At 38.5% G+C, this 21922-nt stretch overlaps 1 protein-coding gene across 29 annotated transcripts in view; it reads right to left on the bottom strand.

Annotated features, from left to right (window-relative positions):
- Nucleotides 1–16265: 16265 nt before the first annotated feature.
- Nucleotides 16266–21922, bottom strand: part of Dlg2 (discs large MAGUK scaffold protein 2) — a 2075786-nt gene continuing 2070129 nt past the window's right edge. For all 29 annotated transcript variants that reach the window (XM_070034861.1, XM_070034862.1, XM_070034867.1 and 26 more), the window contains one exon: nt 16266–21019. In XM_070034861.1, coding sequence (XP_069890962.1) covers nt 20913–21019 — 107 coding nt within the window. In that variant the 3' untranslated portion in view covers nt 16266–20912. The remainder of the gene's footprint in view (nt 21020–21922) is intronic.

The following is a 21922-nucleotide window of genomic DNA, read 5'->3' as shown; positions in this document are numbered from 1 at the left end:
ATGTTGTCTTCTAAATGTTGAATAGATCTATCATATTTCTAGGATTTGTCTTGGATTGTTATATGTTCTTTCTTTATAATATCTAGGCTGTCTTAAATCCCAGAGAGTTGATTGATCTTCTGTATGGTCTAACCTACTTTGCTTTTATTTCCTTTCCTTGTAATTGGTCAGCTTTGATGGTGTCAAATTTTTTGTTGGCACTTTGTTTTTATATCTTGTATGGATTTCTTTCTTCCTTAATTTGGTCTTCAGTGTTTATTCTCAAATCACTTAGTTGATTGGTTATGGTTTCATTGGACTCCCTTTCCTTCTGACAAGCTCCATTCAGTATTCCCATTGTGGTCTCTCTGGATTCCTTCAGGTGTCTATTTATGGATTCTATGAATGTCTCTATTGATCCTTCTCTATTCTCATCCCGTTCTCACAATTCCTGTATTACTCTTTGATTAGCTTCCTCATGCTCTTGCAATTCCTGTATTTCTTTGACTGTTCTGAGCCTGCTCATGCAATTCCTGTATTATGCTTTGACTGTTCTCAGCCTGCTCACATAATTCCTGTATTAATCTTTGATTACCTTCCTCATGGTCATGAGATTTCTGTATTGATTTTTTGTTACCCTCATTATGCTTGCAAAGTTCCTGTATTAAACATTGGTTAACCTTGTCTCGCTCCTTATCATGCTCACACTAAGTCCTTTGCAGGCTTTCAATCTTTTCATTCACCATGTTTACCAGTAGTGTTTATAGAGCTTTTTGGGAACTCTCCTCTGGATTATTCATTAACTGTTCTGTCACCTGATTATCATGAGTGGGAGTTGAGTTACCTGAACTTGCCATTTTTCTTGTGTTTCCCGGCTTGTTCTGCTCATTTGGTAGGAAAGTAACACCAATTTCACACCAGAACACTATTTTAAGGCAAGCATCAACCAGGGTCCTGTATTTGCACTGTCAAAATGGCTGCAGATACAATCTAGTTCAACAGATACAATCTATTCAACATCAAACAACTCTGGATTAATGGGCTAAGAATATCAAAGAGGGATTCAGAAGACCAGAAATTAATAGGTTTAGGGAGAATTGTGAGGGAAATATTAGAGGGATGTAGAGAGGTAAAAGGAAAGAGTGAATTTAACCATGTTCTAATCTCAGAGAGGAAATGGATACAACAGAATGAAAGGAGAGAGATAATGATACAAGAGGAAATGAAAAAACAAAAATTTAAATTTAAAAAATGAAACACAAAAATTATGTAAGTATAAAGAAATAATACTGATAGAAGAAAAGGATAGGATGAGAGGAGAGAGATAAAAAGGAAAAATTAAAAATAAAAAACCTAAAAATGGAATACTTATATAGGTATAAAGAAATAATGGTACTATTAAAGGAGTTAAGCCTAAGAGGTTGTGAATTGAGTAATCAATTTCTGAATTAAGTATGCACATAATGAAGGATAAGATCTAATAATCGTATAATTGGGGGGGGAGGGGGGAGGCTGGGAAGGGAGGTGAAGGGTAAACAAAGGAGGAAGCTGCAATGCTTGGTAAGAAATGTATGCATTATCCTGCCCATGTAATTGTAGCCCCTCTGTACAGTATGTTCTCAAATAAAATAAAATAAAATTAAAAAAAAAAGATCTAATAATCTTGACAACGGGTATATATCTGGGGATGAGCAGAACAGCAATTAAGTCATGCAAAAAAAAAAAATACCAAAAGGTTAAAAGCGATCTTTTAAAAACAGACACGTGCACACCTAAAATAAAAAGTATGAAAGAAAAAAATAGAAGACATTTTTAAAAAAATTAAAATAGGTAGAAAAATGAGTTGTTTGATTTTTGGGGGGAGAGGGCGGAGTTCTTTGATTTTTTGGGGGGGCGAGGGCAGGGGGAAATCTTGTATCTCCCCTGTGTCCATAACCAGTCTCTTGGTGGAGACTCTGGTTTGCTGCGGTGTTTGGTTTTCCAGTGGTTTGATTACTTTCTTAAGTCAGTTTGTTTGAGCAGGCAGAAAAAACTCTGCCTTATGCAGGACTTTATGATCTTCATCCCAGACTAGTTCAGTGGGAGGGAGACCTGCCCTGAGTATCACAAAAGAGGGAGATGGCTGTTTCCTCTAGCTTGGAGTTGTGATGAGGCCAGGTTCTGGGTAGGGTTGAGGTCTATCACCAATCAGTAACTTTTCCCTGAGGGGCTAGCTCCTGAGACACTCACAGATCCCAGCCTGGAGCCATTCTCAGGATTTATGTTTACTGAGTTTTAATTGTTCATCTTTTACCTATCCTGCTGCTGGGTGGCTATCTAGGATGCAGTGGGGAGGGGCAGCCTCTGGTTCTGTTTACCCAATGAAGAAAGTCACTCCTCTAGGGACGGAACAGTCTCTGCCTGGGAACGTGACTTGCCCCTGTGTGGAGCTGAGCCAGGCAGGTCAGGTCAGGTTCCTGTGACTTGGTGAATGGCTCCTAATTTCTTCTTCCAAGGCCTGAGTTGGAGCTAGCTGCTTGGCCAGGCCTTTGTCAGTATAAAAAAAATGGAGATCTTCTCTGGTGGTGGAGGAGGGGCTACCTTCCTTCTGCTGCTCCCTGAGAAGAAGTGAGGATGTCTTGGGGTTACTCACACCAGCCTCTTAGTTTCTGGGCCATCCATGTTCTGCGATGAGCAGGATGAAGATTTCTGCTCCTTGTCAGTTCTTGCTGTTGCTAAATAGAATCTGCTTGCACACAGTCTGGCGCCTTTGTCCCGGGCTCTCTCTGTTGATATGGCAGCCGCAACAGCAGCTTCTGCCACAGACACCAGCAAGTGCTCAGATCTGTCTCCTTGACCAAGCTGCCTGAATTTTTCCTCTCTGGCCAAACTGTACTGTGATGGCACACTTGGTATGATTATCTAGTTTAGGACTGTTCACTGGAACATTAAAACTGCTTTCTATGTGAGAGCTTGTTTAGCCTCCAGCTTCTTCCTCTCCATCTCCCTCTGGACTCCTGAAAAGTTTAAAATCTTATATTAAGATCTTTGATCCACTTGAAGTTAGGTTTTGTACAAAGTGAAAGATAGAGACATGGAGTCTTGTTTTTAGTCTTCTGTAAGGAAATAATCAAATTTCCCAAGAGTATTTACTGAAGAGTCTGCCTTTACTCTAGTTTATGTTTTTGTTTTCTTTTCTAAAAATAAAAATTCTATAGCTGTGTGGTTTTACCTTTGGGTTAGCTATTTGTCTTTGTGTTTGAATTTGTGCTAGTACCATGCTGTTTTTGTTACTATAACTCTGTTGTATAATTTGAAGTCTAGTATTACGGGCCTGAATAGCATTATTCTTTTTGCCCAGAATTACTTTTACTATTTGAGGTCTTTTTTAGTTTTGTGAAGGTTGACATAGGGATTTTGATGGGTATTGCATTGAATCTAGATTAATTTTAGTAGTATGGACATTTTCATGATTTAGATTCTGTCAGTTTATGAACACGAGAGGACTTTCCAACTTTTAGTCTTCAATTTTCTCAGTTTTATCCTTTTTATTGTAGAGTTCTTTTAGACTTCTTAAACTTGGTTAAGTTTATAACAAGGGTTCTTTGTCTTTTATATTTTTAGGCTATTGTGAATGGGAAATTTTCCTATTTATTTCTCAGCTTGTTCATTTTTGGTATGTAGAAAAGCTACTGATTTTTGTAGATGATTTTGTATCCTGCCATGTGCCAAAAATGTGTATGAGATCTAGCAGTGTGGGGTAGAATCTTCAGGCTCTTTTAAATAAAGGATTATATCATCTGCATGTAAGCACAATTTGCATTCCTTCTTCCCTATATGAATCCTTTGTATTTCTCTTCTCATGTTCTGGCAAAAAATTCTAACACGATGTTGAATAAAAATAGAGATTGGACACCATTGGCCTCATTCCTAGCTTCAGGGGAAATAATTTGTTTTCTCCATTTAGTGTGGTGGTTTGTCATATATCGCCCTTATTATATTGAAGTACATTTCTTCTATTCCTAGTTTCTAAAGGGATTTATTATAAAAAAATGTTGAATTTATCAGAAGATTTTATGCACCAATTAAGATGATGTGATTTTTGACATTGATTCTGTTTACATACTGTATTACATTTATTGATTTACATACCTTAAACCATCTTTGTTTCTCTTTTTTTTAATTTTAATTTTAATTTTTTGTGAACATACTGTACAGAGGGGTTACAATTACATGGGCAAGATAATGTGTACATTTGTACATTTCTTATCAAGCATTGCAGCCTCCTTCTTTGTTTACCCTTCACATCCCTTCCCAGCCTCCCTCTACCCCCCAACCAATCACCGCCCCCCCCTGCACCAAAGTTGTAAAGTTCGTTTTCGACATGACAACTTGTACTTCTCATAGTTGCAACAGGTCCACCTGTATCCTTAAACGACTTGTTTTTCCCCATCTCCTCCACAAATTATACTGACATCAAATATAGTGAAAGCAGGGGTTATACTATGGGGGAGGGACATACAAAGCAACAAAGAAATAATCTTATAAATGCATTAGAAACAAATGCATGAAAGAAAAAAAACATTTAAATACATATCTAAGGGTTCATTTTCCTAACATCACATTATCTGACCTTTTCTGCTTGACTCATACATATACTAGATATTGCAAATAAGGGAAACCATGGGACCTATGTTTCTTTGGGCCTGGCTTACTTCACTTAATATAATTTTTTCCAAGCCTTTCCATTTCCTAACAAATGGGGAAATGTCATTCTTTCTGATGGAGGCATAGAGTTCCATTGTGTATATATACCACATTTTCTTGATCCATTCATCTACTGAGGAGCATCTGGGTTGGTTCCATATCTTAGCTATGGTAAATAATGCTGCAATAAACATAGTTGTGCTGGTAGCTTTAGTGTGGTCTTGTTTGTAAACATTTGGGTAAATGCCCAAAAGTGGGATTGCTGGGTCATAGGGGAGCTCTATGTGAAGTCTTTTCAGGAACCTCCCTACTGCTTTCCAAAGTGGTTGAACAAGTTTACACTCCCACCAACAATGAAGTAAGGTTCCCTTCTGTCCACATCCCCTCCAGCATCTGTTGTTGTTGGAGTTCTTGATTATAGCCATTCTAACTGGGGTGAGGTGGTATCTCAATGTTGTTTTGATTTGTATTTCTTTTATGGCTAGGGAGGTTGAGCATTTCTTCATGTGTCTATTGGCCATCCTTCTTTCTTCTTCTTCTCTTCAAGTCTTTAGCCCACTTATTTATTGGGCAGTTGTTTCTTTGAGGATTTGTTGTTGGGGGATTTAAGTTTTTGAGTTCCAGGTATACATTTATTGATTTATATACATTAAACCATCTTTGTTTCTCTTGATCATGTGTGGTGTATGATTTTGGTTTCCAAGTACTTTATAGAGAATTTTTGCATCTTTATTAAAGAGATTGGTTTGAAAGCCTCTTTTTCAATTTAAAAATTTTTATTATAAAGATGATGTAGTTACGTAAGTCAGGTAATGAAAGCATTTCTTTTTGAACAGGTGTCGCCTCTTCCCTTGTTTTCTCTCAGTTTTTTCCTTCCAACCCTCCTCCCACACAAGTTGTATAGTTCAGTTTCAACATAGTTTCTAGTGAGTATCACTGCTGAATTAGTTCACCCTTTTTGTGCTTCCCCAAATCAGATAGACTTATAAGAAAAAAAGTATAGAAATAAAAAAACTGTCAAAAGGGGAAAACAGAAAAAAAAACCCACAAAAAGTAAAATAAAAAACTTCTTGTTTCCATTTCTTGAAGTTCATTTCCATAAGCATCATTTTATATGGTCATTTGCATACAGTTATTGAGCCTTTGTAATCCTTTCTTAATAATATCCTCCTTTGGTCTCACTGTGTGAATATTTAGAGTTTATTTAATTTATTATGTGCAAGTGTAGTTTTTTGTCTTTTATTATCCATTGTGTTTACTTGTAGATTTTAGGCACATTCTAATTACTACAAATGAGGGAAACCATGCAACCTATATTTCTTTGGGTCTGGCTTACTTGCTTAATATAAATTTTTTCCAAGTATTTCTGTTTCCTTATGAATAGGGCAATATCATTCTTCCATCATTCTGATGGAAGCATCGAATTCCACTGTGTATACATACCACATTTTCTTCATCCATTGGTCCACTGAGGGGCATCTAGGTTGATTCCGTATCTTGGCTAACATGTTGGTGTAGATGTGAGCAAAAGGGAATGCTACTATACTATTGGTGAGATTGTAAATTTGTTCAACCACTCTGGAAAGCAATATAGAGTCTCCTTAAAAGACTAAACATAGAGCTTCCCTATGACCCAGCAATCCCACTCTGGACACTTATCCAATTGACCACAAACCAGATCATACTAAAGAAATACCCTTTTTGTTAGGTCTTTGTCTTAGTTTTGGTATTATTATTATTTAGTATCATTATTGGCTTCATTGAATCTGGTAGCCTTTCTTCCCTTTCTATTTTATGGAAGAGTTAGATCTGATTAAGTGGTTTATATCTTCTTAGTTCAATTTTGGTAGTTCAAATGTATCTAGAAAATTTATCCACTTTTTCCTCATTTTTCCAGTTTATTTGAATATAAGGTTTCAAAGTATGCCTTTATGGTCCTCTAGATTTCATTAGTGCTTTCTGTAATACCTCCTCTCTCCCCTCCACACCCCCCTTTTTTCCCTACAGTGTATTCTCTTCTCCTTTTGTTCATTTTGCTGCTGAATTTTAGTTTAATTGCATTATTGCCTGATAGAATAATAGGAAGTTATTTCAATATTTTTGAATTTGTTAAAACTTGCTTTATGTCCTAAAATACATTCTGTTTTGAGTTCAGTGGGCTGGTGAGAAGATTATATTTGTGTGCTGTACCATTGCTGGATTAAATACTTTGTAGATGTCTGATAAGTCCATTTGGTCTATAGTGTCATTTAGTTCTGAATTTAAACACACATACACACACACACACACACACACACACACACACACACACACACACACACACACACACAAACACATAGAGATTTTTCCCCCCTCAATCTATTTCCTGGTGAGAATGGGGATATTAGAGTCTCCCATGACTATTGTGCTGATGCTTTATTAGTGTTTAAAGTTCAAAAGTATTTAATTTGGTTTACCACCATTTGATGCATATTTATTAACAACTTATACCTCTTGATGGATTGTTCCCTTTATTAATATGAAATGATTTTCAGATCTAAGTATGTCTACTTCTGCCTGCTTTCTGGGTCTATCTGCTTGGAAAATCTTCTTGGATCCTTTCACCTTAAGCTTAATTTGTCTTTGTCAATGAGATGGGTTTCTTGTAGAAACAAATAGTTAGCTCTTGCTTTTTAAAAAATTCTTTTTGTTTCTTTTTACTTTTTTTGTACTGGGTATTAAACACAGGACATTGTACTTGCTAGGTAAATGCTTTGTCACATCTGGCTAGAGTTCTTGCTTTTTAATCCAATCTGCTATTCTCTCTCTCTCTCTCTCTCTCTCTCTCTCTCTCTCTCTCTCTCTCTCTCTCTCTCTCTCTCTCTCTGCTCTTGCTCTTCACACTTTTTGAAAAAGGAAATTTTTATAATAAAGGTGATGGACAGAGGGGTTACAGTTTTATAAGTTAGGTAATGAGTACATTCCTTTTTGGACAATGTCACCCCTTCCCTTGCTCTTTCCCAGTTTTATTCTATCTCTTTTGAGACCATTAACATTTAGCATTTAATATTGAAAGTTATGTCATATTTCTTGTCATTTGTTGTTTTTGTAATGGGTTATTTCTTTCTTATTCTTCATCTCTTGGGTTTATCCTTTCCTGCATTTTCCTGGATATATATATATATAATTTTTTATTAACCCATTTATTTCCTGAAGGGCATCTAGGCTGATTTTATATTTCAGCAATTAAGAAGGCCTTTGGGGGTCCTAGCTAAAAAACCATTGCCTATCCTAATGTCATTTATGAATCTTATGTGCTTTCCCTATATATGTATACTTTTTCATTTTTTTCTATTTTTCAACTGTAGTTTTATTCCATTGTGGCATAAGAGGGTTATGATATGATTTCAATGTTCCAAAATTTATCTAGAATTTATTTGTGGCCTACCATGTTCTGTCCTGGACAATGTTGTATTTACACATGAGAGGAATATGTATTTTGCTTTTGGATGAAATAGTTTGCAAGTAAATGTTAGGTTCATTTACTCTGTAGTATAGTTCAATTCCAATATTTCGATTTATCTTCTGTCTGGATGATCTATCTATTGAGGAAAGTGCAGTGTGTAGGTCCCCAATTGTTACTAGAATCTTTTTGTCCCTTTACATCTAATAATATTTTCTTTACATATTTGGTGTCTTTGTGGTTGATTGTGCATGTGTTTGTCTATGTGTGTGTTTACATACACTATGATGTCTGGCATCATTTTTTAATTAGCTTTTCAAATATCAGGATAGAAACAGTCTATCTAGGTCAATATTAAAATTAGCTCTGACAAAGCATGGTTATTACTACATATCATAGAACAGGTACAAGATATTTTACACTCAAAGAGGCATGATACAGTATTGTCCTATATTAACAATACTAATGGAGACAATTATAAAGGCCCTGTTTGAAATGTGATTCTATTTTTTCCAGAAGAAGGTTGATGGTAAGATATAGGCCTGCAAAGAAATGGGCGTTTGCATTTTTACAAGTGTATCTTCCTGCTCAAATTATTTTTTAAATCCAGACATAATGTCCCTCCTGATATATTTATTTATTTATTTATTTTTTGGGTTCGGTTGTGGGGCCTGAATTCTGGGCCTGGGCACTGTCCCTCAGTCTTCAGCTCAAGGCTAGCACTCTACCACTTGAGCCACAGCACCACTTCCGGCTTTTTTTCTTTTTGCTTATGTGGTGCTGAGGAATCGAACCCAGGGCCTCATGCATGCAAGGCAAGCGCTCTACCACTGTGCCACCTTCCCAGCCTCATCCTGATATATTTTTAGTGTTCTTTTAAAATTTGCTTTTATCTGATATGAGTGAAGCAACTTTTGCTCACTTTTGGCTTACATTTGTGTAGCATTACCCTTGCCCCCACTCACATACACTCTCTTTACTTTCTTTTCTTTTTTTTTTTTTTTAACAGTATTTAGCTAAACACTTGTAGAAAACTAGAGCTAGATCCCCATATATCACCCTGCACCAGAATCAATTCCAAATGGATTAAAGAACTTGGAGTCAAAGCAGACACCCTGAAAACATTACAGGAAGGAATAGGAGAAACTCTGGGTCTCCTTGGCACAGGCCAAAATTCTCTTAATAGAGACCCAGAAACACAACAAACCAAAGAAAGGTTGGACAAATGGGATTGCATGAAACTGCAGAGCTTCTGCATGGCCAAGGATATAGCAAGATCAATAGAAAGCCCACAGATTGGGAGAAGATCTTCACTAGCCATACAATGGACAAGGGTCTCATATCTAAAATATACTTAGAACTCAAAAAATTAAATCCCCCAACAACAAATCCTCAAAGAAACAACTGACTGATAAATAAGTAGGCTAAAGACTTAAAGAGAGACTTCTCTGAGGAGAAAATAAGAATAGCCAATAGACACATGAAGAAATGCTCAACTTCTTTAGCTCTAAAAGAAATGTAAATCAAAACAACATTGAGATTCTACCTCACCTCAGTTAGAATGGCTATAATCAAGAACTCTAATAACAGATGCTGGAGGGGATGTGGCCAAAAGAGAACACTATTACATTTTTGGTGGATGTATAAACTTGTTCAACCATTTTGGAAAGTAGTATGGAGGTTCCTCAAAAGACTCCACATAGAGGGCTGGGAAGGTGGCTCAGTGGTAGAGCGCTTGCCCTGGGTTTGATTCCTCAGCACCACATAAGCAAAAAAGAAAAAAGCCAGAAATGGCGCTGTGACTCAAGTGGTAGAGCGCTAGCTTTGAGCTGAGTTGCTGAGGGACAGCGCCCAGGCCCAGAGTTCAGGCCCCATGACCAGACCCTAAAAAAAAAATAAAAAGAAAAAGACTCCACAGAGTTCCCCTATGACCCATCAATCCCATGTTTAGACATTTACTCAAATGATCACAAACAAGGCCATACTAAGGCTACCAGCATAACTATGTTTATCCCAGCATTATTCACCATAGCTAAGATATGGAACCAACCCAGATGCCCCTCAGTAGATGAATGGATCAAGAAAATGTGGTATATATACACAATGAAATTCTATGCCTCCATCAGAAAGAATGACATTTCCCCATTTATTAGGAAATGGAAAGGCTTGGAAAAAATTATATTAAGTGAAGTAAGCCAGGCCCAAAGAAACATAGGTCCTATGGTTTCCCTTATTTGCAATATCTAGTATATGTCTGAGTCAAGCAGAAAAGTTCAGATAAGGAGATGTTAGGGAAATGAACCCTAAGATATGTATTCAAATGGTTTTTTTCTTTCATGCGCTTGTTTCTAACACATTTATAAGATTATTTCTTTGTTGCTTTGTATGTCTCTCCCCCACAGTATAACCACTGATTTTACTGTATTTGATGTCATTATAAGTTGGGGAGGGGAAGGGGAAAAACAAATTGTTTAAATAGGGATACAGGTGGACCCATTGCAACAATGAGATGTACAAGTCATTATGTCAAAAACGAACTTTACAACTTTGGTGGGGGGGGGGGAAGTGGGGAGGATTCGGTGGAGGGGTGGGGGAAGGATGGGAAGGGATAGGAAGGGGAAATAAAGGAAGAGGCTACAATGCTTGATAAGAAATGTACTCATTATCTTGCCCATGTAATTGTAACCCCTCTGTACAGTATTTTCACAATAAAAAAAGATGAAGGAGTTGATGAAAATATATATATTATATGCATATACATATAAGTTTCATTTTACTTAACTCATTTATGTTTTTCACAAAACCAACAGACTCAAGTTTCCCTTTACTTTCAATATCTTGTGGTATTCAGTTTTTTGAAGGCAGCATTCAGTACAGTCCATTCCTTTTTTTTGCTTATATTTTTTATTGTAAAAATGCTGTACAGAGGGGTTACAGTTACATGAGTACGGTAATGAGTAAATTTCCTATCGAGTATTGTTACCTCCTCCTTTGTTTTCCCTCTACCATCCCTTTCCTCCCCACCTCCCCAAGTTGTAAAGTTCATTTTCAACATAGTGTCTTGTACATGTCATTGTTGGAATGGGTCAACCTGTATCCTTATTTCAGCATTTTGTTATTTCCCTTCTCCTCCCCCAAATTAGAGAAAATGTATATACAAGATGCAGGGAACTGGAATAAATTCAGAGTCCATTCTTTAAAAAGCAATTTGTCCTATGATTTTTGGTCCCATGGATTCAACTTAGGTGATTCTAGTTTTTTTTGGCTTTGGTGTTTGTGGGATTGGAACTGTTGGATGTGGATTGGAATGTCCCTCGTTCATTGGAGTAAGTGCAGGTGAGACTGAGGCTTGTAGCATTGGTAGCCACGGTCCTGGAGCTTTAGGACATGGATAATACCTTTCTTGGGTCTTGGGCCCATGCTTGGGTAATGCCAAGGCTTTTGGTATCATCAACCACAGTTCCAAAGTGGTGGTTTGGATAAGAGACCTGTAGTTCTTACAGTGTAGGTACAGGTGGTTCGAGTGATTAAGGTCATGGTAGCTGCATTCCTGGAGTGGTAGGAAGCTTCTAGGACTTTCGCTAGCATCTGACAGGCAGGACTGAAGTAAAGAGTGTTTGTACTAGCGAGTTCATACTCAGGCTGAAGGCTGAGACCTAGGTACCACTGGGCAAGAGTCAGTAGAACTTAGGCTATAAGTTTGCCATCTGGACTTGAGTCTGGAAGATACTGAAGGAGAGCTGTCCTTTGACCTATAAGGTGTGTCCAGGACCCAGTGGCTAGCATCAGAGGGAATGCCTGTTGGACAGGACAGTAGGATGGCATCTAGCAGTGGATGTTTTGGTAGCTTGGATTTGGGGAGTTACAGGAAGTGCCCAAAGTGAACTCCTTTGGTGAAGCAGAGCAATCATTCTTTGAACAGCTAATTCTCCAAATTCATAACCATTAAAGACTGTGGAGATCTCTTGTTAAGACTGCATGAGTCAGGCGCTAGTGTCTCACACCCATAATCCTAGCTATTCAGGAGGCTGAGATCTGAGGATCACAGTTCAAAGCCAGCCCAGGCAGGAATGTCTGTGAGACTCTTTATCTCCAAAAACCATTCAGAAAAGCAGAAGTGGGCTGTTGCTGAAGTGGTAGAGTGCTAGCTTTGAGCTGAAGAGCTGAAGGACAGTGCCTAGGTTTAGAGTTCAAGCCCCACAACCAACCAAAAAAAGAAGAAGGAGGAGGAGGAGGAATAAGAAGGAAGAAAGAAGAAAGAAGAAGAAGAAGGAAGAAGAAGAAGAAAGAAGAAGAAGGAGAAGGAGAAGGAGAAGAAGGAGAAGAAGAAGAAGGAGAAGAAGAAGAAGGAGAAGAAGAAGAAGAAGAAGAAGAAGAAGAAGAAGAAGAAGAAGAAGAAGAAGAAGAAGAAGAAGAAGAGGAAGAGGAAGAGGAAGAGGAAGAGGAAGAGGAAGAGGAAGAGGAAGAGGAAGAAGACGACGACGACTGCAGTGAGCCAGTGGCTTGAAGTTGTGATCCCAGCTAATCAGCGTTAAGATCTGAGGGCCATGGTTTGAAGCCAGCTCCAGCAGGAAAGTCCTTGAGACTCTTATCTCCAACTGAGCCCTAGAAAAGCTTGAGCAAGAAAAGCTCAAGAGATTGTTCTCAGGCCCTGAATTCAAGCCCCAAGGCTGGCACACACATACCAAAAACAAAACAAAACAAAACAGCTGTCTGCAGCTAGGAAAGACTTGCAGGTATTTTTTCATTTATCTTTTCGTAGCAGTGTGGAATGTCTCCACAGTGAGCTGCTTAATGTTTCCATCACTTCCTTGATGATTTCTGGAGTCCACCCTCAGTCACTGTTCTAGAAACACAGTAAAGTTCTTGGTTGCCCTGGTTCTTATCTGCAGCAGAGTCATGCACAGTGCACCAGCCATCTTGGATCCTTCTACACTTTGAGGTGGGTGTTTTTCTCCATTTTCTGTGTTCTCTTATGAGAACATAAAACATCCAAATTGTTTCTTGATAATTCTTGCCTCCTGTTAGAGATGCCAGTTCTGGGCCACTAACTTCCCCATCCTATCCTTGCCTTTGTGTTTATCTGGAAAACTAGTCAGGCAAAACCAAAATAATCAAAAAACCATCTGGTCATAGGTTGGCAGGCTGACCAATGAGATTGGGTGGGGGCTGACAGACACAGGAATGCCAGAGAAGAAAGACAGATTTTCAATGAAGGTTCTTCACAAAGTGTAAGCAGTGTAGCAAATTATTTGATTCATGAATGTCAAGGTCATTGATTCCATCATTTTTACCTTCATTCATCTGTAGAACACTACTATCTTTTCTTCTTTTAGGCCTCTTCTAGGAGGCTTGCATTCTTTGAGAAAATAAGTCTGTGCTCTCTCTATTTATTTCTAAACTTTTTATTCTAGCATGTATATAGATCTTGGCAACAGGAAGGTGTTTATTGTTTGCTGATTAAAAATGTAAGGAATGATAACTATGTAGATAAAAGTTTTTGCTTTTATTTTCTTGGTTGGGTAATTTTAATTGAGCAATTTCTAGTCTTTACATGAAATGACTTAAATTTTAATATGTTAATCCCAGTTTATATAATTTTATACTTTGAGGAATTTCAGATAGTCAGAAATCACACCACCAATTGTTAATGAAAAGGACTCTGGACTCAAAGCCAGATTTGGCAGCTGAAAGTAAATTACAGTGAGTGATATTATAAGAACCTAGTTTTGCAACCCAGTGAGGTGGAAGGGTGAGCTCTTCAATCCAGGGATTACTCATCCCACAGCTGTCAGGTCAAAAGACTTGGCATGTGACATTTCTGTGGAAAGGTTATTAAGATTATCAAAGACACAGATGTGACTCATGAAAACCAAACAGTCCAACTAGAACTTGACCTTTCAGCTTACTGGTTTCTTCGTTTTGCAGACTAGGCATCAAATGTTCTTTCTGAGAGACTCTTAATTCCATTCCTAAGGAATTATTCATTATAATTTGCTTTTTTAGGGTCATGCTTTTTTAGGTATACCATTCTTAATGGTATACCTAAAATGGAAGTACTTTTCTTCCCTTACTCTTCTTTCAGATGGAAGTAATCCATTGTATTTTTCTGGGGTCACGTGTGATTCATGTTTATCTCCTGGTAAAGAGGTTAGCTTTTTACTGTGCAAAAGTCATGCAGTCTTTCTGAAACACTAGAAAGTAGAAGTTATTTGATCAAACATCCAACCAAATCAGAACCAGAACTGGAAAGACAAGCCATAGACAGAGGGTGAGTGAGAAGTCATTTCTTTCTTGGGGTCTAGGAATTTGGCTTTGAACAGTTTGGAAGAGTGATGTCTTACCTAAAGTTTCAGCTGTCAGTTGTAGGTAAGCTGCAAGTCCTTTGTCCTTTGCAGTATACAATGAGATAGCAATTCAAATTAACTGCAGTGAGTGAGTTCCATTTGCCTATGAATATGTGGGAGCAGAATGGTGGAGGACAGGAGATGATACTTCATCTGCAAGTCTAGTAAGTTAGCTGTGGAAACAGATTGGAAATTCTGACTTCTGTTGTAGTTGTCAGAGTGTCCCTGGGACTCTAAGCTTGTGCCATAAATCATTTTTTCTTTCTCTTTGTTATCTTTAGAATTCAGCAAAGTTGTCCCAACTATTCTAGCTTTGTCCCAAGATTCAGAAGAGGGGAATTAGCGACAAAAATCTGAACTTGACACTTGGGCTGTGGCAGATGAAGGGAGAAGAGTCAGTTTGAGAATAGCAATGGTGACTAAGTTGTCCCCAAGAGACAGGTTACAGAGAACTAAATTTGGGGACTATGAAGCCTAGCAGTCCTGATCTATCCTTCCCTGACATCTGCAGTCTAGCGGGCTCTGGTGGCATCTAGAAAGGTTATGACTCCCTCTACAAGTGATCCTCAGAGTTGTGCCTTGGTGGGTCATTTAAATTCTGTCATTGAATAGAATATCCACATGAGTGGTCATAGATTCATAACTATGTCCTTTTTGGTTCAGAAATGTGCAGTTCACTTCTATCCATTGAGCCTTCTAGCATGACTATTATTTAAAAATAGTGACTTCCTCATTAGCTCACAGTGATGGCCAGGCTGGTCTGATCAATTACAGTCTGGCTTTCTGAATGGATGATCCAGTTATGGGCTAATATACCAGGAAGCATAGTTCAGAGTGATTGCTTTGATGATGTTGCATCCCTTCTATGGGGGAATTTGTTTTGGCCCTCTAGCTGCTACAACTGTGCTATCCAGATATCAAGATGACAAGCATATCTTTAACCTTAATAAGGAATTTAGGACAGGCATTCTGAAATTATTATTCACACCTTTGGAGTTGGTATATTTTGTGACTCCAATGTAAATAGAAAATCCTTCTCCAAATTATGTCTTTCCTTATATCGTAAGTATCAGGAGAAATGATTCTATTCTTAGCATTTCTGGAAACTTCCAGTTCTGACACTGGGATTTTTTTTTCTCCAAACAGGTATGTGTCTTTAGAAGTCTATCTTTTTTTCTTTTTGCTGGTCCTGGGGCTTGAACTCAGGGCCTAGGCACTGTCCCTAAGCTTTTGTGCTCAAGGCTAGTGTTCTACCATTTGGGCCAGCTACTTGAGCTTGGCTTTTTGATAGTTTATTGGAAATAATAGTCTCATGGATTTCCTTGCCTGGGATGGCTTCGAATTGTGATCCTTGGATCTCAGCCTCCTGAGTAGCTGGGATTACAGGTGTAAGCCACCAGCAGCTGGCTAGTAGTCTCTCTTACTATACTATTCACTTGATAAGAATCCTGATTTAAAGCAGGCAAGATGGTAACCAAGTGTTTTAAAATGTGCAAAAGTACCACTTTCAGTTCCTTTGAGCAGTGTCAATATTTCTCAGAGCAAACCTACCCGAGTTGCATTTTAGCTCTATAACCAGACTAATTTGATAAAAATAGAATGAGTGTTTCTCTCCTTGATGAAATAAGACAAATTATGCTTTGGGAGAATATAATTTGCTATAAAGTATAAAGGTTTTTAATATTTATAATCTTATAATAAAACCATGACATGTGTATAAACACTCTCAAGACTTTTTTTTTTTTTTTTTACAATAGGGCCACTTCCCCAACACAACTAGGAACACAATAAATATTCACAGACACACCGAGTATGAAATATACATCTTGATTTTATAATTGTGTGTGCTTTATTTTCTTTTTACACAAATGGAATGGAAGTGTTGAATATTTACACTTAACAGGAGTGTAAGCTGTGCAGTATCTCTGTCAACTCCAGCCCAGGCAAGGAGCATTTCCCCCTCCCTCCCATCCTGCGTTACAGCTCGATGGAGAAACATCCTGTCAGAGAGAAGCACAAAATTGTCATATTAAAAGGATCTAATGGGTACAACCTGGTGCACTCAGAAATTAAGACACACTTAGGAAACACAAATTCGAAAAGGAGAGGAAAAGTTTGCCATCCCATTGGGGGTCAACCTTGCCACAAGGGCTGTCATCATGGGTTGCTAGGGAGATACTGTTCTCTTTGAGCTGATTTTTTTTTTTTTTATCGAAATCCTCTGCCTGTCTTAGCTTGTCCTCAGCTGTGACAAGAAACTGCACAGCTGGACAAGAAATGATTTCTCAAGCACAGGTTTCATTGAGGAAGGATATTTACAGACGAGTGTGTGTTGTGTGTGAGCGTTTCCAACCATAGTAATTTCTATCTAATGGAATATGTGTATACCCGGTCCGCATTCTGCATGTGTCCTACATACACGCACATAAAATAGACCCACAGAGTTCTGTAGGGAGTTTCCTTGTCACGGGGTGGGGTGAGGGGGGTAGTCCTCATGCTTTAATGGGAATTGACCCTTTCTTTCCCCCTAGCAGTAACAAATACATGTGATCAATTTAGGAACTAGCCTGAGTCCTTGGCTGAAATATTTTTGGTAGGAATTTTAGGCAGGACCAAGACAGGAAATAAGAGATGTCAGTTCACCAGCGAGTCCATTCGATCTCACCAGAGTAATCACCAGCTGGAAAGCAGAGATGGGGGCGCTTCACGTGAAAAATGGGCAAGAGTGGGGAGAAAAATCTCTCTCCAAACCAGGGCGATGTCATGGCTTCAATGAGGAGAAGGAGGTTTGCTCTCAGAATAATAGTTGGGGCCAGGGTCTGCCTTTATTTAAAGTAATGTCCTCAGAGCCTTGAGTGGTGTTGGGAGTGAGATTTTGGAGGACCATTTTTCAGGCAGAGGCTCCTAGGTGCCACAGAGCCCACAGCACACGCATCCTCACTGACCATGAGGCCAGGCCAGGCCAGGGCAGCGGTGCAGGCTGGCTCTGCTCTGTGAGGCAAGCTGGAGCTGACTCCAGGTCAGGGCCTCACACTCAGCATTGCTTTCTGGGCTGAGTAGGTAACAAGGTGACCCCATGTGTTTGTGTCATTTGTCCAGCGTATGGACTTGCTGTCTGAATCAGCCATGAGCCCTTTATAGGACAGAAAAAAAAAATGAAAGAGTGGGGTGTGGCAATGATCAGGGATGTGAAGAAAGGAAGAGGACAGGAAAGGAAGGGAGAAAGGAATAAAGGGCAATGAGAGAAGAAAGAGATGGACAAAGGGAGAAAGGGAAAGGGAATAAAGTCAACAATTGAAAGAGAGGAGGGGAAGCTAACGGAGAGGATGCAATAAGATAGAAATTTTTAAAAAAAAGAGCAGAAAAGAATGGATAAAGATGAGAGCCAGAGGTGTAGAGGGCATTTTCCTGGCTCAGTCCTGAAGGGCCGGCAGTAGGATCTAAGACAGCGCAGAGAGGCATCTGAGGGCAGATCATAAAGATGGGCTTGCTAAGCAGACAGAGCCAACCCAAGAACTTGGGGCTTGAGAAAAAGCCTGCAAATTAACAGCCAACAAATCCCATGAGAGGAGAGCAGAAAAAAACAAGTGCTCTAGCAATTGGCTGACAAATGGGATTTTGATTTTGGTAAAGCTGAGACCCCCGTGGTGCTACACATTGTACCAGAGCATGAAAAATAGCACCAGTGACACGATCTGGCACTTTTCTGAAAGGGCTCAGCATGTGAAGGTGACATTGCGCCCCCAGCAAGCCTTCAGATTGGAGAGAGCTCTGGACAAAATTTGCAGTGTTAGCACCAGTCTGGCCCCCAGGCTCCAAAGTGCATTTGTGCCAGATGTAATCTGGTTAATTTCCATGCCATGTCCACACAAGTCCTCTGATTTGCTGCAAAAGAATCAATTCATTGGAGCCATAGAGACCTCAACATTGGGAAGCGCAAGACAACACAACAGATGGAGGTGTAAATTCTATAGGAAAAGACCCTCTCACCAATTTGCTTGGTGATTCTTCAAGCAAATATATATGCATATATATTTATATAAATCTACATAAAAAATCAGTGCAAATGCCGATTCTAATCTGGAAGCATCTACACTGGGAAAATAAATAATTATATTACTACAAAAAAAACCAAAGGGTTGGTGATTCAATTTGATTGTACTCAGCCACAGCAATACTACTAAAATGGGAAGCATATCACACGACCCAAGAAAAACATCTACTCATTAATGATAGTCCTCTAAATAAACAGTTGCATGCTCAGTTGAGAAACCAAAGAAGTTAATCATGGTGGCCTAAAAACAGAGCTGGGATCAGCAATGGCATTCTGGTGGCAGAAAACTTTTGGGTGCAATATTAAGGAAAATTTGCCTTGACCTGAAAATGGTGAGTGGCAGACTGGGATGCATTTTTTTTTTTTAAATTTTTGAACGCTCTAGGAATGTCTCTGGAAATTTAACTTTCATCAGAGGGAAAATATATCACTAGCCCTTCCATTGGCAAAGGCAGCCTCGAGATGATAGGTAGATGCATGAGTTTTGCAATTTTGTGTTTGTTTTGGTGACTGCAGCCAGGCAGACAATGGTATTTAATACAAGATGAACAATCGGCGTTTCTGGAAAGAGACTCTCGTTTTTGAGCGTTGATGTTTTTACTGTGAAGAAGCCCCATCACTCTGATGGATCTAGCTTTTGCTCTACCACTCCAGCCTAAGATGCTGGTTTGCTGCACAGTGTGGCAGAATCCCTGCCAGGTCTTGATGTACCCCAGAAGTAAGGCGATGGGGCTTAAATCTGGGTATGCACAGAACCCAGAGTTGAGTGGTTATTAATATCACTGAAAAGTCTCTCTCGAAACACTTTGGGCAAAACCAGTGCTGATGTCACTGTCCATGCTAAAGTGGGAAACTTAACTCTTCGGTTTCAGTTTATAGGCTTTGGGAGGTTTCTTTTTTTTTTTTAAATCATCATTACTATAATTGGTAAAAAATGAACTTGGTCCAGGTACAGCCCCAAGGAAGGCAATTCAATTGGTTGAGTTCAAAGTTATAAATCACCTTTGCCAGTGGTTCTGTCTCTTTGCCCTATGTTTCAAAACAAACAAATAATCCTGCGCTTCTCATCATCCCCTGCCCCTAACCAGATGCTTCTCCTCTCTCTCTTCCTCAAAGAAATAGTGCATCCTTCGGACAGATCTCCCCATGTAATACGAACTTCAGCTGTTATAAGACTTAATCACTCTGTGAAACAATAAAAGAATAATTCCATTGACTCATGATTGGCCAGAATACTAAATGACCCTTTAAGAATTGTATGCAAATGACTAGGAACAAAGGTATTCCACTATTTTCATGGTAGGCCCGGGTTATTTTACTAAAGAAAAGCAAAAGGTCCTTGTAGGTCCTTTGCATGAGTTTGTCTCCAAAAAGCCATCAGCTGGAAAAACTGGACATTTGGTATTAACAAATGTCCTCCAAAAATGTCCACTCATTAAGGGATATGCTCCATAAATGTGTATCACTAGTGTGCAAGAGAGACCATGGGAGGTAAGGGAGAAGTCTTTGTCAGACTCAGAAAGAACTCAGGTGCTCTGAATGAATCATTGGCAACAAAAGGGAGAGTGCAACTTTCAGTTCTTGAATTTGATCCTCTGATCGTGCATACATTTAGTCTTTCAATTAGTCTTTACAAAATATTTCACAAAACTTCTTTTGTAACCTATAGAAATTTGTTTCTATACATTTAATATATTTTTATTGTATAAATTATTCTCATCTTTAGTGCTGTCTTTCAGCTTATAAATGGCAAAATAGACAATCAACAACCATAAAGCTAATCCCAGGTGAATCCCCTCTTCTCGGTGAGGTTACACTTCGGAATTTTATGCAATGCTCGTCTTTGCAGATGTCAGTCAAAGAAACTGTACAAATTAGCTTTCCCTGATAGCACGTCATTTCCAAAGGGACTCCTTGCTTTTTTCCCCCTTCTTTATCTCTTTTGCTTGTTAAGAAATCAAAAGATGTGCATAGTTATAAAATTCGAAGTGTACTCATTACAGATGTGGGTAATGGGAAGGTTGGTGAGGTTCGAGTGCTGGCAACTTTTCTTTAAAGCAAAAAAAACACAGAGAGCTCAGCAGCTAAATCAGCTCTGGACATCTGCTGGGGTGAGGAGGTTTCCCATCCCTTGGGCAGAAAGCCCATCAGAGGTTCATCCCTACACCTGGTACTTTGAACAAACCAAAGCCTTCCTGCATACTGCAATGTCTTTTCTGTCCCACCCTTTGGCCCCTCCATTTCCTTCATGGCTTCGCACAGTTTGTGTTGTACATTCATAAGAATTCACATTGACTGCAAAAACATAAATGCAACAAAAACATAAAAGCCTCCAAGTAGTATATTATATATATTTTGTTCTTCTAAATGTTCTTCTGTTGTTATCAGAGGCGTAGTAGCTAATTTATAACTTCTCCTTTGAGGGAATCCAGATGAAAGGCCCAGATTGTTCTTCAATAACAAGCTTGCATTGGTTATATATATCTTCTAGGGTGTCTCCTTGAACAATAGCTGTAACAAAAGCGAACATACCTAGAATTAGGGATCATTGCTGGGTGGGGGGGTTGTGAGGAACAATCACCACTCATATAACAGAAGCTCAAATCAGTAGCAGACAACTCATCATCAGGAAACTTATGATGTCTTTAGTAAGAAAAAGCAGAATATTCCCAGAAACACATCACACTAATGATGAAAATTCTTTCAATACATGACCTAGATCAGTTATAAGTATATCACAATTTTCATACTTGCTACATTTGTTTGGCGTCCTGATTATGAATTGTTCATATATTTAGCAAATATTTTATGGGTTCCTACTCAGAGCCAGGCACTGTAGTAAAGCAATGACTAATGTTCAGAAAAAAAATGAGCCTTATAGTCTCCATACCTTACTTACTTTGGAGAAGATGGAAATTCAGGGATTTTAGACACAGAGGAAATAATAAGGATTTTGGAGAAATCTTTAATCCCACCACTTTTAATGGGAAACCATGTGTATTCTCTTTAGTAATCTGGTAAATTCAGATTCTTCCTACATAGGGCAATTTTATATAGAGGGTACCTCATAAACTATGTAATAGTCAATTAGTCAAAATGCCAGGTTGTTCTACCTTGTAGGATAGATCCCTAAAATAATCAATACTCTACATATGACACTAAGAATTCAAAATAAGTTGCTATTGAAACAGAGATTAGATCTTCAAAAATATTTTCAGAGTATATTAATTATAATATTTCTGAATACAAATTACTGGTCAAAATGATTTTATTTTCTGAACTCATATTTTAGTTATTGATAGAAACATCACTTAATATTAACCTATGAAAAATATTTGTGAACCACCATGCCTGATGTTCTGTCTTTTGAATAAGACAAAAAAAATTAAAACATTAATTTAGTTGTAAGGTAAA

The sequence above is a fragment of the Dipodomys merriami genome, unplaced genomic scaffold, assembly GCF_024711535.1.
Source record: "Dipodomys merriami isolate MVZ:Mamm:240054 unplaced genomic scaffold, mDipMer1.0.p SCAF_25, whole genome shotgun sequence".
In the NCBI taxonomy this organism is placed as follows: Eukaryota; Metazoa; Chordata; class Mammalia; order Rodentia; family Heteromyidae; genus Dipodomys; species Dipodomys merriami.
Note: the sequence above shows the minus strand (reverse complement) of the source record. Positions and strands in the feature narration are given on the sequence as shown.